At 53.7% G+C, this 15,785-nt stretch overlaps 1 protein-coding gene across 1 annotated transcript in view; it reads left to right on the top strand.

Annotated features, from left to right (window-relative positions):
* Positions 1-3,278, top strand: part of LOC123171377 (uncharacterized) — a 90,933-nt gene extending 87,655 nt beyond the window's left edge. The window contains exons 6-8 of the mRNA XM_044588905.1: positions 20-213; positions 344-460; positions 1,210-3,278. Of these exons, the coding sequence (XP_044444840.1) occupies positions 20-213; positions 344-460; positions 1,210-1,253 (355 nt within the window). The 3' untranslated portion in view covers positions 1,254-3,278. The remainder of the gene's footprint in view (positions 1-19; positions 214-343; positions 461-1,209) is intronic.
* Positions 3,279-15,785: the final 12,507 nt, after the last annotated feature.

The following is a 15,785-nucleotide window of genomic DNA, read 5'->3' as shown; positions in this document are numbered from 1 at the left end:
TGTTTATTATTTCTTGTAGCCGCTGGCGTGGTCCTCCTCGAGGAGGAGGAGCAGGAGGGGCGCACCCAGCATCAGGAGAGGAGAGGAGAGGGAGATCCATGGCGGCCGGCGGCCAGATCCACGCCGGGACCGGGCCTGCTCGTCAAGGAGACCCATGCCATGGACTAGTAGCTCAAGCAGTCTTCTTTTCTTCCTGCCCATCACCATCTGCAGGTTGTCATCCTCAAGGCCTCCACCATCTGCAGGTCTTCTTCTTCCATTCCATTCTCTGCTCTGTTCTTCTCTCCTGCAGTGTCTACAGTGGATGCAAATACCTGATTGTATATGGATGGATGGATTGCAGGGTCTACAATGCACCACCTTGATTTGTTGATTCGGTCTGGAGCAGCAGCAGCAACAGCTCCTTCCTTCCATGTAGATGGAGGGCATGACCTGCACAAGGAGCTCCAAGGAGACAAAGGTATCTGCTCCCTTGCTGTACATGTTTGTGGGTTCTGTGTGATGATGAAACCACTGATTGGATGTCCTTATTAGATACAATGCATTCCATTGAACCGTGGGGACAACACGAGTAAACTTTGATGTTTTACTGTACAGCTTTTGTGGGGTAATATATATGTACAGTGAGTGGAGGACAACATGAGTAAACCGTGGGGACAATATATGTGGGACAACGAAGGTTGTGGGGTAATGCTTTTGTGAATCAGTTTGCTATTTGTATCCAAGCTGAGTAAACTTTGATGTGGTTACTGCAAAAGCTCTTGTTTTATATCTAACTGTACTAGGTATGTTTTCATGAAATGTACAATAAGTGGCCTGGGATCCCTCACATGACTCTATACCAACCATGTTTGATCCGACGGCCCAGTATCAATTTTTCTATTCTTCTACCACAAGCCCAAATTCTACTCTAGTTGCTCCCTATTAATTATCAGACCAATGATAAGATGATGAAATTTCTTACTGCCTTCAAGGTCAACTATGCTGCCACCTTTCTTGCTAGAAAATCTTAGTTTTTTTAGGCATATAAATAGGCATATAAATTGGCCTGTGCATTTGGCAGATATAGTAGTGTTTGTACTAACAGATTGAGCACAAACATTATTTGTTAAGAGGGCCCTGCAGTTATATTTTGGCTGCCTTTTGCTCCTTATTTTTGTGTTTTTGAAAATCAATACAACTGACATGCTTTACTTCTTCCACGTGCAGTGATTGCTAAAAATGACAGGGATGAGATCGACCGCCAAGAATGATGTATAGCTTAACTGCTGTCGTAGTCAATTTCCAACAGGGAATACCTTTCTAGACTCCAACCTTCACAGTTCTCGTTGATTCATCTTGCTAGCAACTGAGTAGCTTTTTTGCATACTTCTGTCAACAGCTCAATGCCACCAAATCTTTTTTGCCGTTATTCTCTATTATACAACATCTGTTATACATCATACAGTGCCGAGCTCCTCATACACCAACCATTGTACAAACATATCATGAGTGGTAGGAAAACTTTGAACCTGTAGTATGTCACCTTGTTTTCCAGATGGGCAATAGACGTCGTCATACTGTACTGTAATAGTGTCTTACTGGGTTTCAATTTGGTTTGCTTTGTACAATGCTTGCACTGGAAATGTTGAACTATCGAGCCTCCTCTATTCTGTTCTGCTGTATGATTACAATTGCAATAGTATTATTGGATCTGTTAATCAGTGCCTACATGTTAGACGGCTTGATTTTGAGATGCAGAGAGACTCTGATGTTTCTGCATTCTGATGTGAAGGCATGTCTACATCAGTACAACTTTGCATGCATATTTTATTGACTAGATATATACGTGTTGACTATCTGTTCCTCTAGTTTCCTGATGTGCATGTTTATTTGGATGCACTGAACCTTTGCATGTAGTAATAGTTCTCTGATATACATGCAACCTGATGGAACTTTCATGCTCTGCCATTGACCTACCATGAATATATATTACTACATGCCATCTTTTTTATTTTCAGTAGTGATTTTGATGCAACCTGATGGAACTTTCATGCTCTGCTGGTGAGAATAAGATGTTATAGTCTAGATATATGATGAAAAGTATGTTGTATTTACACTTGTATTAAACTGCAGCAACCGCACAGGTGAGTTGAGGCAGGGGATAGAGAGGTTGAGCCGCTTGGGTGCTGATCATGTACAGCTGCGCTCTTTCCAGTGTCGACGCGACCAAACCAATGATGCAAGGCTTCTGTTGTTGCTGCTGCAAGTCTTCATCAACTTAGTTGTTCCACAGGGAGAGATATAAATCCTTCACTTGTTCACTTTGTAATCTGCAGATTACTTCTTCCATTAATCACCTAGTGCTCCTGTTAGTGAGATTCATCTAGTATTTTTTTTGCAAAGCATGCAATGGTCTGGAGTAGTTGATCATGGCCTGATGGAACCTCTAGCTGAACAATAAGATAGGTTAGTTAGTGTAGTAGAGGAAGAAAGATGATATATTTATTATTTGCTTTTGCTGCTTCTATATACACATGTATGTATGTTTAGTTATTCGACATGCTTCTGAAATTGATTGTGCTTTTAGATCGAAACACTATGCTTGTTCAAAGAGTGTCCATGTTGTGTGATATATGATGCTGCTCCGTTGTGCATCTCTCTTTTCTTGTGTGCCGCATCATTGTAGATATGCTTGATAGAGTAAATGATTTCAGTTCTGGTTGTGTCAAATCTTTACTATGTACCATGCTTAGTGTTTATTTTATTGAGGCATTGGGCATTGGAATTTAGGCATTTATGTATATTTTTAGTTCTGGATGTGTCCAATGCAAACATTACTGTCAACTGTCAAGTTGATTCTAAAATGTCTTATTAAGTTCATTTCAGATGGTTATTTCTGGATTTAGTACGAATTTATTGTTGACCTGGCCTATGCTTTGTACCAATTTATAGCATTATTTTGTTATTTAGTGTTAAATATGCTGTTAGATTTACTTTTATTTTGTTCCTAAACATTTTGTTCTATAACGTGCAGATGCTGGCCTTTCATGTTTCTTTGCGAATATCAGGACAAAGAAGTCGGAGGAAGCATAGTTCTAGCTCATTGGAGCTAATTCTGAGAGTAATTTGATGTAGCAGAACTTGGCTCATGTGATTGTACACTTGTAGAGCTTGTTATCTAATTGTATACTTGTAGAGCTTGTTATCTGATTGTAATCTTGATGCTGATCACATTTGTATGTGTGTTATATGATGTAGCACTTTAATGGTTGATAATATTTGAAGTATTTCCTGTATTTTCTGTGTGCCAATTTAAATACTAGGTATTTATTTACGTTAAATTAAAAAATTGAAGAATATGGCCTTGACAACTAGGACCTAGTACCAGTACCTAACAATGCGGACCCACTTGACTAGTGAACCCATTTTATATAAAAAAATGAAACTGTTGAGACAAAAAGGCCATGGCCCAAAAATAAAAAGGCTGCAATGTTGGGCTTGGCCCAGGAAGTCGACCAAAAATTGACAGGAAAAATATATAGGAAGGCTGAATTGTTGGGCTCGGCCCATGTAAAACACCAAATCGGACCGGGCTGAATCTTATCAACGACCTTTTCATTTGGTCACAATTTTGCCACGTCAGATTGCCACGTCGGATCCGACGTGGCCTGGGCAGAGAGCTAGTGACCAAAACAGAAGGTCACAGAATCAACGACCTTTTGTTTTGGTCGTGGAATTCCACGACCCTCTCACAGAGAAGGTCGTTAATTTCAGTTTACGACTGCCAGCTTTTGACCTTCTGTTTTTGGTCACAAAAAAGTCGCAAATGAAAAACAATGACCTTTCAGTGACCAATAGTGATGGTCGCAAGTTGACATATTTCTTGTAGTGAAGGAAGAGACTCGACCTAGCATGCATGCTATAACTTAGGGCGCCGGCGCTTCATTTATTTATGCTCAGGGTCTGCGCCTGGCTTTGTACGAAGGGTTACATGCCTTGCCGGCAAAGCTTGTACAAAAGGTGGCTTGCCGGGAGGCCCGGCAAGCCGCGCCTTATGGGTAAAACTTGCGAAGATGCTCGATGTTCCAGGAGTTGCTCACTGGGACAGCATCTTCGGTCTCCAGGCGGACTGCACCGGGCCTGGTGACTCGTATTACCCGATAAGGGCCTTCCCACTTCGGCGTCAACTTGTTGGAATTCTTGGCCGACTGAACGCGCCGAAGAACAAGGTCGCCTTCCTCAAAGCTTCAGGCATGAACCTTGCGGCTATGGTAGCGGCGCAAGGCTTGCTGGTAGCGTGCTGCTCTCACAGCCGCCCGAAGACGATCTTCCTCAAGGAGCGTCGCGTCATCTTGGCGCAACTGCTCTTGCTCAAGCTCATCATAAGCGAGCACTCGAGGTGACCCGTATATGAGTTCCGTGGGGAGAACTGCTTCTGCCCCATATACCAGGGCAAAAGGTGTCTGGCTGGTGGCTCGATTTGGCGTCGTCCTGATCGACCAAAGAACCGCCGACAATTCATCAATCCAGCGCCTTCCGCTCTTGCGCAGCTTGTCAAAAGTCTTTGTTCTTAAGCCTCGCAACACTTCAGCATTTGCCCTCTCCGCTTGGCCGTTGCTCCGTGGGTGTGCCACGGAAGCAAAACAGACCTTGCTGCCGAGGTCTTGGATGTATTGCATGAGGGTGTGGCTTGTGAAATGCGTGCCGTTGTCGGTGATCATTCTGTTTGGCACACCAAAACGACAGACCAGTCCCTTGAAAAACTTGACAGCTGACTAAGCAGTCACCTTTCTCACTACTTCCACCTCCGGCCACTTTGTGAACTTGTCGATTGCAACGTACAAGTACTCAAAGCCCCCGACAACGCGGGGGAAAGGGCCCAGTATATCGAGCCCCAGACCGAGAATGGCCAGGAGAGAGGGATTGTTTGAAGGGCTTGAGCTGGTTGATGAAGCTTCTTTGAATGGAACTGACACGCTTCACACTTGGTTACTAGTGCTGTCGCATCCTGGAGGGCGGTGGGCCAAAAGAAACCTTGCCGGAACGCCTTTCTGGCAAGGGCCCTCGACCCTATGTGGGAGCCACATATGCCTCCATGTATCTCCGCCAACAGCTCCAGTCCTTCCTCCCGGGGGATGCACTTCAATTTCACGCCGTTTGGCCTTCTCCTGTACAGGACGTCGTCGACGAACTGGTACAGGGCGGACCGACGGTCTACTTTCTCCGCTTCTTCCTGCTCCTCAGGAAGTTCCCCTGTTTGGAGGAATCGGACAGTATGCTGTGCCCATGCCGGAGCCTGGGGCTTGACGGCAAGGACCAAAGGCATTTCCTCAGCCATGGGCGCCGCTGTCTCCATGGCCAGGGCTTGACGCCCTGCCGAAGCCAGTTGCCCTTTGGCGGGCTCAGCGCCCGCGGCAGCACCCTTGCCGGCAGCCCCAGGGGGCTCGGTAGGAAAGTACTTGCCGGGACCTAACTTCCTTCACTTGTTCGGCCCCGTTAATGGTTCGACGGATGGTTGAGTTAACCGGAGCAAAAAGGTACCTGGTTCCACAAGTAGCTTGAATGCATCACGCTTTGACAGGTAATCGGCGGTGTCGTTCTCCATTCAGGGGACGTGCTCCGCTTGGATACTGTCAAAGCGCTCCTCCAGATTCCTCACTTCATCTACATAAGCTTCCATCAATGGGCTATGGTAATCCTTGTTGACCTGCCTGACAATGAGCTGCGAGTCACCCCTGGCGATGAGCTTCTTAACCCCGAGGTCTACCGCGATCCTGAGACCGGCAAGCAATCCCTTGTACTCAGCAGTGTTGTTCGTGGACATCTCCCGGGGAAAGTGCATCTGGATCACGTACTTGAGGGGCTCTCCGGTGGGTGCGACGAGCAGCACACCGGCACCGGCGCCTTGCAGCGAGAAAGCCCCATCAAAGTACATGATCCAGTCGCGGTCTGCCTCCTTGCCGGGGAGAGTGGTCTCCTGGATTTCTTCGTCAGGTGTTGAGGTCCATTCTGCAATGAACTCCGCCAAGACTCTGCTCTGAATTATCGAGGTACTTCCAAACTTCAAACCGAAACTTGATAACTCCAAGGCCCATTCCACAATCCTTCCGGTTGCATCTGGGTTATGCAGTATCCGTTGCAACGGGAGGCGGGTGACGACAGTGATCTCGTGGGCTTGGAAGTAATGACGCAGCTTCCTCGAGGCCATAAGGAGGCCGAAGAGCAATTTCTGCACACCGGAGTACCTCGATCTAGCTCCCTGCAAGAGGGAGCTGACAAAGTAAACCGGGTGCTGCATCATCTTCTTCTGCACCACCTCACTTGACTGCGCGGGCACCGCCTCGGTGGCACCAGACTCTGCCGGGGGCCTCGCCTTGCCGGCACCAGGCCCTACCGGGGGAATCTTTGGCTTGCCATCCGCTTGTTCTGCCGCCGTCATTGCCTCCTCGTTGACCTCCCTCTGTGCCACCAGTGCGGCGCTGACCACTTGATTCGTCGCCGCCAGATACAACAACAACGGTTCTTGTGGTTTAGGCGCAACCAGTATTGGCGTGGAGGAAAGGTATTTCTTCAGATCCTGCAATGCTGCCTCGGCTTCTGGGGTCCACTCCATTGGGCCTGCCTTCTTCAACATTTTGAAGAAGGGAAAGGGCGCGCTCGGCAGACTTGGAGATGAATCGGCTCATGGCGGCGACGCAGCCGGTGAGTCGACGCACATCCGTGATCCGCTTGGGCGCCTCAATCTGCTCAATAGCCTTGATTTTGTCTGGGTTTGCCTTGATCCCGCGCTGCGACACAAAGAACCCGAGAAGCTTGCCGGACGGAACACCGAAGACACACTTCTCAGGGTTCAGCTTGAGGTTGATCTTGCGCAGGTTGGCAAACGTCTCTTCCAGATCTTGCACAAGAGTTGGCCCGTCCTTGGTTTTGACCACTATGTCATCCATGTATGCCTCCATATTTCTATGAAGCTGAGGTTCAAAACCAATTTGGACTGCTCTTGCAAACGTTGAGCCAACACTCTTCAACCCGAAAGGCATTCGTAAAAAGTAATACGTACCACATGGGGTGATGAATGCTGTCTTTTCTTCATCCTCTCTTGTCATGAAGATCTGGTGGTAGCCCGAGTAGGCATCGAGGAATGATAACAGATCACACCTGGCCGTGGAGTCAACAATCTGGTCGATGCGCGGCAACAGGAAGGGGTCCTTAGGACATGCCTTATTGATATTTGTGTTATCAATACACAGCCTCCACTTCCCATTCGCCTTGCGCACCACTACCGGATTGGCCAACCACGTCGGGTGGAGCACTCCTCTCACCAAACCTGTCGCTTCCAACTTCCTGATCTCCTCTGTGATGAACTCCTGCCTCTCCAGAGCCTGTTTTCTAACCTTCTGCTTGACGGGCTGCGCATGAGGGCAGACAACAAGGTGGTGCTCAATCACCTCCCTGGGAACACCGGGGATGTCGGATGCTTGCCACGCAAACACGTCGGCATTCGCCCGCAGGAAGGCGACGAGCGCGCCTTCCTATTTGCTGCCGAGGGTGGAGCCTATGGTGACGGCCCCTCCCGTGCCATCCTCCCTGGTGGACACCTTCTTGGTCTGCGGTGGCTCGGCTCTGGATTTCTGGCTCTTGCCGGTAGAGCTCTCTAGCACGTCCTCGATGGTAGCGTAGTACTCCGAAGAGGCATGGTTGCTAGAGTGGGTGCGAGAGGTCTTGCCGGGCTTCCTCTTCCCTTCCGGGCCTTCAGCGGCAGGAGCAGGTGCCTTGACGACAGCTGCTACAACTGCTTCCAGGTAAAGTTGGTCGGCGCAGATCAGCGCGTCCTTCTTGTCGGAGGGGACGGAGATGATGGTCAATGGCCCAGGCTTCTTTAGCATGTTGTAGGCGTAGTGTGATACCGCCATGAACTTGGCTAGTGCCGGGCGGCCGAGGATCCCGTTGTAGGGCAAGGGGATCTCGGCCACATCGAAGATGATCCTCTCCGTCCGGTAGTTCAACTCCCCTCCAAACGTTACGGGCAGTGTGACCTTCCCCTTCGGCTAGCTCCTCCCCGGATTGACCCCTTGAAACGTGCCCGTTTCCTCGAGGTCTCCATCAGGGATTTGCAATCTTTTGATCACGACAGGCGAGATCAGGTTCAGGCCGGCCCTGCCGTCAACCAACATCTTGTTCACCCTGAGGTTGCGTATCGTTGGTGAGACCAACAATGGAAAACACCCGATCGCGGTTGTGCGGTCAGGGTGGTCCTCGGCGTCAAAGATGAGGGGCGTGCTGGACCACTTCAGCGGCTTCTGAGCGTCGAACGACGGCTCCGCTGCTGTAATCTCACGCGCCCACTGCTTGAGCTGGCGGTGAGAAGTATGCAGCGAGGCGCCGCCATTGATGCACATGGCCTCTGTAGCCTTCTGGAACCCTTGCTCACCGGACTCATCGTCCTCGTCGCGATCATCGTCTTCTTGTTTCTTGTCACGGCCCCGGGCGGGCCTCTCTTGCTGGTTGTCCTTGCCGGGGCGGCTTCCTTGGCCGCCACACTTCTTGCCGGATCCCTCAGCACCGTCCTGGTCCTTCTCCTTGTCCCACCTCCCGTACTTAGCTTTTTGCTTCTCAGCAAGCAGCTCGACTTGTCAGCAGTTCTGGAGGTCGTGGCCCTTGGTGCGGTGGATCTTGTAGTATTGCTTGCCGGAGCTTCCTGGCTTGTCGGTAGCCGCCAAGGCCTGGTAGGCGGTGCACCCAGCAATCTCCTTGCCGGGGCGTCTGCCTTGACCTTCTTGCCGGCGCCGGTGTCGTCAGATCCTTCAATGGCAAGCACGGCCTTGCCTTTGCGTTTCATGTTACGACGCCGACCCTTCTTCGTCGGGGTGGTGGCGTCTTCATCGGTAGAGTTGGTTTCCGCGCTGGCGTCTTTGTCGGGGTACTTCCTTCCCTCTTCAGCCCGGGCGCAACTATTGGCCAGAACGTAGAGCTCGGCCACATCCTTAACCTTGGTCATCGCCAGCTCTTCGCGCATCTTGCGGTTGCGCACGTTCTGGTGGAACGCGCTGATCACATCGGTGGGATGAACGTCGGGGACATTGTACTGCACCCGGCGGAATCTCTGGATGTACTTGCGTAGGGTTTCCCCTTCCTTCTGTGGAATGATATGAAGATCACTGGCCTGGCCATGAGCTTGGTGGCCTCCTGTGAAGGAGCCAACGAACTCATGGCATAGATCCGGCCAAGAAGAAATGGAATCCACCGGCAAGTGCGTCAACCAAGACATAGCATTGGGCTTCAGCGCCAGCGGGAAATAGTTGGCAAGCACCTTGTGGTCGCGAGCTCCAGCAGCCTGCATCGCGATGGTGTAGATGCTGAGGAACTCGGACGGATGGGTCTTGCCAGTGTACTTCTCGCCGACGTCGGGCTTGAACGTGCGGTGGGACGGCCACTGGAACTGCCGCAGCTCACGGGTAAAGGACGGGCAGCCCGCCTCGTAAGGTAGGCCGCCGGAGCCCCCCGGTGCTGGGTGGTCCATAGCGGGTCCCGCCTGCTTGTCCGACTGGCGGCGCGTTTCGCGCCGGCGCTCGACAGTGGTTCAAGCGTCTTCGTGAGCTCGTTCCCGAAAAACCTGGCGCTGGTCGCGGAGGGTCCGTGGGTCGGACGACGCTATGGAGATATTATCACAAGCGTCGTCACGACGGGCCGACGCCCGCGGCAGCTGGCGAGGAGGAGGAGAGTGCACCATGGCCGCAGCTCCCCCGGTCCTCCCAGCGCCAGCACGTGGTGGCTCGGTGGAGCGCCGACCCGAGGGCCCCGCCGGTCGCGGATCGTCTTTGTTGGGGACGGCGACGAGGCTTCGGATGGTGGCCCTCCACTCGTCGAGCTTCTCCGCAGCAGGAGGGAAGTCGAGGAGCAGCTGTGCGCGCGCCAAAGCTTCTGCTGGCGTGGGCGGCGGCTACAGCTGCGTGGATCGCGGCGCGTTTCGACTTCTAACTACGTTAGAAGGAGCTCCGTTACGACCCAGCAGTTGCGTGCCATTTTCGCCAGCACTTCGGCGGGCATGCTGAACCCCTTCATCTTGCGGATGACGCACAGGGCTCTTCCGACGGCAGTGCCCAGGGTCACCAGCGTGGTGACGCTGCTCGGCGCGCACACCATGGGAAGAGAGCGCAGTGGTCGCCGGTGTGGGCGTCTTGGAGGTCGCTGCGCCGCCCGGAGGTGGCACAACGACACCCCTGGAGGGCCCCGCTCCGCCTGGGGGGGGGGGGGGGGCAGCTCCGTCTTTGGATCTGGCAACGTGCGGCCGGTCGTCTGGCGCGCGAACGATGCCGCTCGGTAGGCTCTAACTGCCAGGGCGATGCTCGTGCTCGCGGACCGCGGCCCGAGTCCTGTCCGTGATCGGTCCACTGCTTGTCCGCACCGGCACGGGCCGTTCGGCTCCCAACGAGCCGATCGCCGTGGCCATCTTCTTCTTAGGAGCCATGGCGACGAAGAACTGCTAGGCTAACTACTAGACAAGATTCTCACAATTGCGCCCCCTACCTGGCGCGCCAAAGATGTCGGGGAAACAACACCTATGGGATTACAAGAATCCCTACTATGGTTGCCGGGGCCCAGGGTTGCGAGAAGAGCGGGATTAGTAACCAGCACAAGGATCGTTTACCCAGGTGCGGGCCGCGAGGATGCGTAAAACCCTAGTCCTGCTTTGGTGGGTGTATTTTAGAGAGTTCTTGAGCTCTCGAACTAGCTGTGGTGAGTGCGTGGTTTGAAAGAGCCGAATCCTTCTCCCGTATGCCATGGGCCTCATTTTATAGTCGAAAGGGGCTGCCACAGTGGCACACAGGAGGTGGAAAGGCGCACAGTGCTATGAGCTTATCGCTCGTATTACAGGACAAGACGCATTTAATGCGTAGCTTAGGTGCCCCCTTGCTTTATCGGGGACGGGGCGAGGCCCGTCCCGTCCGTCGCCGCTCCTCCTCGCTTCAACATGCGCCGTGGCCAGTGAGGCATGCAGTGCCATGTAGGCAGACAGGCAGCTGAGGTGGCACGGTGGTGGAGCCTTCACGAAGATCTGCATGCCTCCACGCAGGCGCTTGACGAGTTGGCCCGGGAGCTGCATGTTGCCACGCAGGTGCCTGCTCAGCTGGTTGAGCCGGCAGCTGCATGTGAACGGCAGTGGAAACTTGGTTGGCGTGGGCCTGGCGGTGGCCCTGCTGGCGTCCTTGGTGAGGGCCTTGCCGGGTGGCCCGGCAAGGGTCTTGCCGTGGCGCGCTGTCGTCCCCGGCAAGGGTCTTGCCGTGGCGCGCTGTCGTCCCCGGCAAGGGTCTTGCCGTGGCACGCTGTCGTCCCCGGCAAGGACCGTGCCGGGGGTCTCGTGGCTTTCCTCGGCAAGGATCTTGCCGAGGATCGTCGTCTTCTAATCCTCATTTGATCTTGGGTGTTCCTTGTCTTCACAAATATCTGCATGCCACCATGGAGGTGCCTCCCGAGCCTTGGCCCAACGTGATGTTGGAGACCGTGGGCTCAAGGGTGGCTCGCTCTGTTGGTGTGGGGCGAGCTGCCCCGGGAAGGGTCTTGCCGGGGCTACTGAGGCTGCCCCGGCAAGGGTCTTGCCGGGGGAACCTGCTTCGTCCCTCTGCTCTTTGTGGTCTTGGCCTTGGTGTTGCTCTGGTTATCTTGGGCTTTGGTCTTACCTTGGCTCACCTCCCCTATTCTTCTTGGTGTGACCGTGGGCGCGGCTCCAACTGCCCGTTCACAGGTAAAGGGGTATAAAAGTGCGCCCCTCCTTTTGTACACCGACACGGTGGAGGCGAGAAACCGGGTCGTCGCTGATTGGGGCAGCGGGTCGGTTCTGATTCCCTGCGCCTTCGATGGCTGGATTGGCCGAATGGGGCGGCCGAGCCTCGACCCCGCCCCTTTATAAGGAGGGGGAGGGGGATGTCATCCCACATTCTCCCAGCATACATCTTCTTCCACTTCCGCTCCTTCCTTCCACCCGTCATGGCGAGAGGGGGCGCAGGCCCTTCAGCGGTGGGGGCGTGGGTCGCCGCTCGACAGCGCGTTCCTCCATCCCATGAGCTCGCTGCGGCGGATCCGGCCACGAGAGGAAGGGGGAGGGGGCGAGGCCGAGGTCGCCGCGGTGGTCAGGGGAGAGGGGGACGAGGCGGCGCGACGGTCGTGCCTCCGTCGGCGATGCCGCCCGTGATGGAGGGCCACGTTGGGGACCGGCCTCGCGAGTTCTTCATCAGGCTGTATCGGCCACTGCGGCGTGGTCTCCGTCTCCCTACCCCATTTGCTCAGGAAATGAAGCTCGATCCTCCCCAGACCCTCATATTGCACATGAGGGGTTGCGGGAGCGGCGGCACACGGGTCGACGTCGACTTCCCCTCTCCTCGCGTTATGTACCTTCGTCGCGGATGGAAGACATTTGCTCGTGTCCACAGCCTGATGGTGGGGCACGTTCTCTACTTCAAGCTAATGGAGAACGGCCTGCTCTCCGTCACGGTCTTTGGAGATCTTGGAACTCGCCTGAAGTGCTGCGTGGAGAGATCCTCCGACGATGAAGATTCCTCCTCAAGCGGGAGTGACAAGGAGGACAGCGACAGCGACGACGAGGGTGTCGAGCGGCGGGACGTCGACCTCGACTCCGACTGACTGCATCGTCCCTCCATCAGCCACGCGCCCTGCCGAGGGCCTTCCTCGTCAAGCTCTCCATCGGGGCGCTCCCTGTCGTCTCCTTGGGCGGCTGGCGTAGGAGGGTCGGAGAAGGCGAAGAAGGCGGGTGGCGGCCGTCAAGTCGGAGTATGCGGGCACCGACGCCTTCGTCGCGTACTGCCGACCCGCTGCCTCGTCTTCCAGCTCTCCTGTCGGCACCAAGATGTTCTCTTGGTGCCTTCTGCTCCTCGTAGCTCGCCTAGGCACTCTTTTTGCCCTCCTGCCATCTTGTTCTGCCTTCTGAGGAGAGGGACAAGAAAGGATTATGGGCACCTTATCTCTTTTTAGTTTGTAAGCCTGCAGGCACTTGTTAATTTTAAGACTTGTAATCCCCTTGCTCATGTTTTTAATTCCGTATGAACTGTTCCTGTATGGGATGTTTTTAATGAAAAAGGGTGTTTGCCGGGTTCTTTGTGCGTGAGCGAGGCCCATGCCAAGGAATGAATCCTTGTTATTTTTAAGGTAAACATCGTCGCCCGGCAACAGGCCTCGCCGTCCTCTGACTTCAGTCGACCATTCTCACGCTCTTGGCGGAGTCAGGGGCGAAGTAGAGTTTAGGCCCTTCATTTATTTCCTTGCCGCCACAACTACTACCCAGCTCTGACCCAAGGACTTGGGTACAGGAAAGAGGGGGAGCACGGTGGTCTAGGAGCAAAACGAGGTTTCATATGTCCCAACTTCATACGGAAATGCACAGTAGAGGATAAAAGACTTATCTAAATTTGCAGCCCCCGACAGCCTTGGCTTGCCGCGGTTGGATTCTTGTGTCTTCGGCCCCCGGCAGCCCTGGCTTGCCAGGGCCGGGGCACCGGTTTGTCCTCCTTCTCCCAAGCGGCTCAGCAGAAGTGTCCACGTGCCCTGCGAACCAAAGAGGACAGAAAGACGCAATCTCCACCTCTAGGCTAGGGGTTAGCCGCCGCTAAGAACTATCAACCCTAACCGAGGGAGGGACTCAACCTAGCATGCATGCTAAAACTTAGGGCGCGAGCGCTTCGTTTATTTATGCTCAGGGTCTGCGCCTGGCTTTGTACAGAGGGTTACATGCCTTGCCGGCAAAGCTTGTACAAAAGGTGGCTTGCCAGGAAGCCCGGCAAGCCGCGCCTTATGGGTAAAACTTGCGAAGATGCTCGATGTTCCAGGAGTTGCTCACTGGGACAGCATCTTCGGTCTCCAGGCGGAGTGCGCCGGGCCTGGTGACTCGTGTTACCCGATAAGGGCCCTCCCACTTCGGCATCAACTTGTTGGAATTCTTGGCCAACTGAACGCGCCGAAGAACAAGGTCGCCTTCCTCAAAGCTTCGGGCATGAACCTTGCGGCTATGGTAGCATTGCAAGGCTTGTTGGTAGCGTGCTGCTCTCACAGCCGCCCGAAGACGATCTTCCTCAAGGAGCATTGTGTCATCTTGCCACAACTGCTCTTGCTCAAGCTCGTCATAAGCGAGCACTCGAGGTGACCCGTATATGAGTTCTGTGGGGAGAACTGCTTCTGCCCCATATACTAGGGCAAAGGGTGTCTGGCCGGTGGCTCGATTTGGCGTCGTCCTGATCGACCAAAGAACCGCCGGCAATTCATAAATCCAGCGCCTTCCGCTCTTGTGCAGCCTGTCAAAAGTCTTCGTTCTTAGGCCTCGCAACACTTCAGCATTCGCCCTCTCTGCCCGGCCGTTGCTCCGTGGGTGTGCCACGGAAGCAAAACAGACCTTGCTGCCGAGGTCTTGGATGTATTGCATGAAGGTGTGGCTTGTGAACTGCGTGCCGTTGTCGGTGATGACTTTGTTTGGCACACCAAAACGGCGGACTAGTCCCTTGAAGAACTTGACGACTGACTGTGTTGTCACCTTCCTCACTGGTTCCACCTCCGTCCACTTTGTGAACTTGTCGATCGCAACGCACAAGTACTCAAAGCCCCCGACTGCACGGGGGAAGGGGCCCAATATGTCGAGCCCCCAGACCAAAAATGGCCAGGAGAGAGGGATTGTTTGAAGGGCTTGAGGTGGTTTATGAAGCTTCTTTGAATGGAACTGACACGCTTCACACTTGGTTAATAGTGCCGTTGCATCCTGGAGGGCGGTGGGCCAGAAGAAGCCTTGCCGGAATGCCTTGCCGGCAAGGGCCCTTGACCCTATGTGGGAGCCACATATACATCCATGTATCTCCGCCAACAGCTCCAGTCCTTCCTCCCGGGGGATGCACTTCAATTTCACACTGGTCGATCTTTTTCTGTACAGGACGTCATCGACGAACTGATACATAGCAGACCGACGGGCTACTTTCTCCGCTTCTTCCTGCTCCTCAGGAAGTTCCCCTGTTTGGAGGAATCGGACGGTATGTTGTGCCCATGCCGGAGCCTGGGGCTCGATGGCAAGGACTAAAGGCATCTCTTCTGCCATGGGAGCGGCCGTCTCTACGGTCAGGGCTTGACGCACTGCTGGAGACAGTCGCCCCTCGGCAGGCTCAGTACCCACGGCAACATCCTTGCCGGCGGCCCCAGGGGGCTCAGCGGGAAAGTACTTACCGGGGCCTGATTTCCTCCGCTTGTTCTGCTCTGTTGATGGTTCAATGGATGGCTGAGTTAACCGAAGCACAAATGTACCTGGTTCCACAGGTAGTTTGAACGCATCGCGCTTCGACAGGTAATCAGCGATGTCGTTCTCCACTCGGGGAACGTGCTCCGCTTGTATTCCGTCAAAGCGCTCTTCCAGCTTCCTCACCTCGTCTATGTAAGCCTCCATCAATGGGCTCTGATAATCTTTGTTGACTTGCCTGACGACAAGCTGTGAGTCACCCCTGACGATGACCTTCTTAATCCCGAGGTCTGCCGCGATCCTGAGACCGGCAAGCAATCCCTCATATTCAGCAGTGTTGTTTGTGGACATCTCCCTGGGAAAGTGCATCTGAATTACATACTTGAGGTGCTCTCCGGTGGGTGCGACAAGCAGCACACCAGCACCGACGCCTTGCAGCGAAAAAGCCCCATCAAAGTAATTGATCCAGTTGCGACTTGCTTACTTGCCAGGGAGAGTGGTCTCCTGGATCTCTTCGTCGGGCGTCGAGGTCCATTCCGCAATGAACTCCGCCAAGACTTTGCTCTGGATTGTCGAAGTA

Source organism: Triticum aestivum, chromosome 7D, assembly GCF_018294505.1.
Source record: "Triticum aestivum cultivar Chinese Spring chromosome 7D, IWGSC CS RefSeq v2.1, whole genome shotgun sequence".
NCBI lineage: Eukaryota > Viridiplantae > Streptophyta > Magnoliopsida > Poales > Poaceae > Triticum > Triticum aestivum.
Note: the sequence above shows the minus strand (reverse complement) of the source record. Positions and strands in the feature narration are given on the sequence as shown.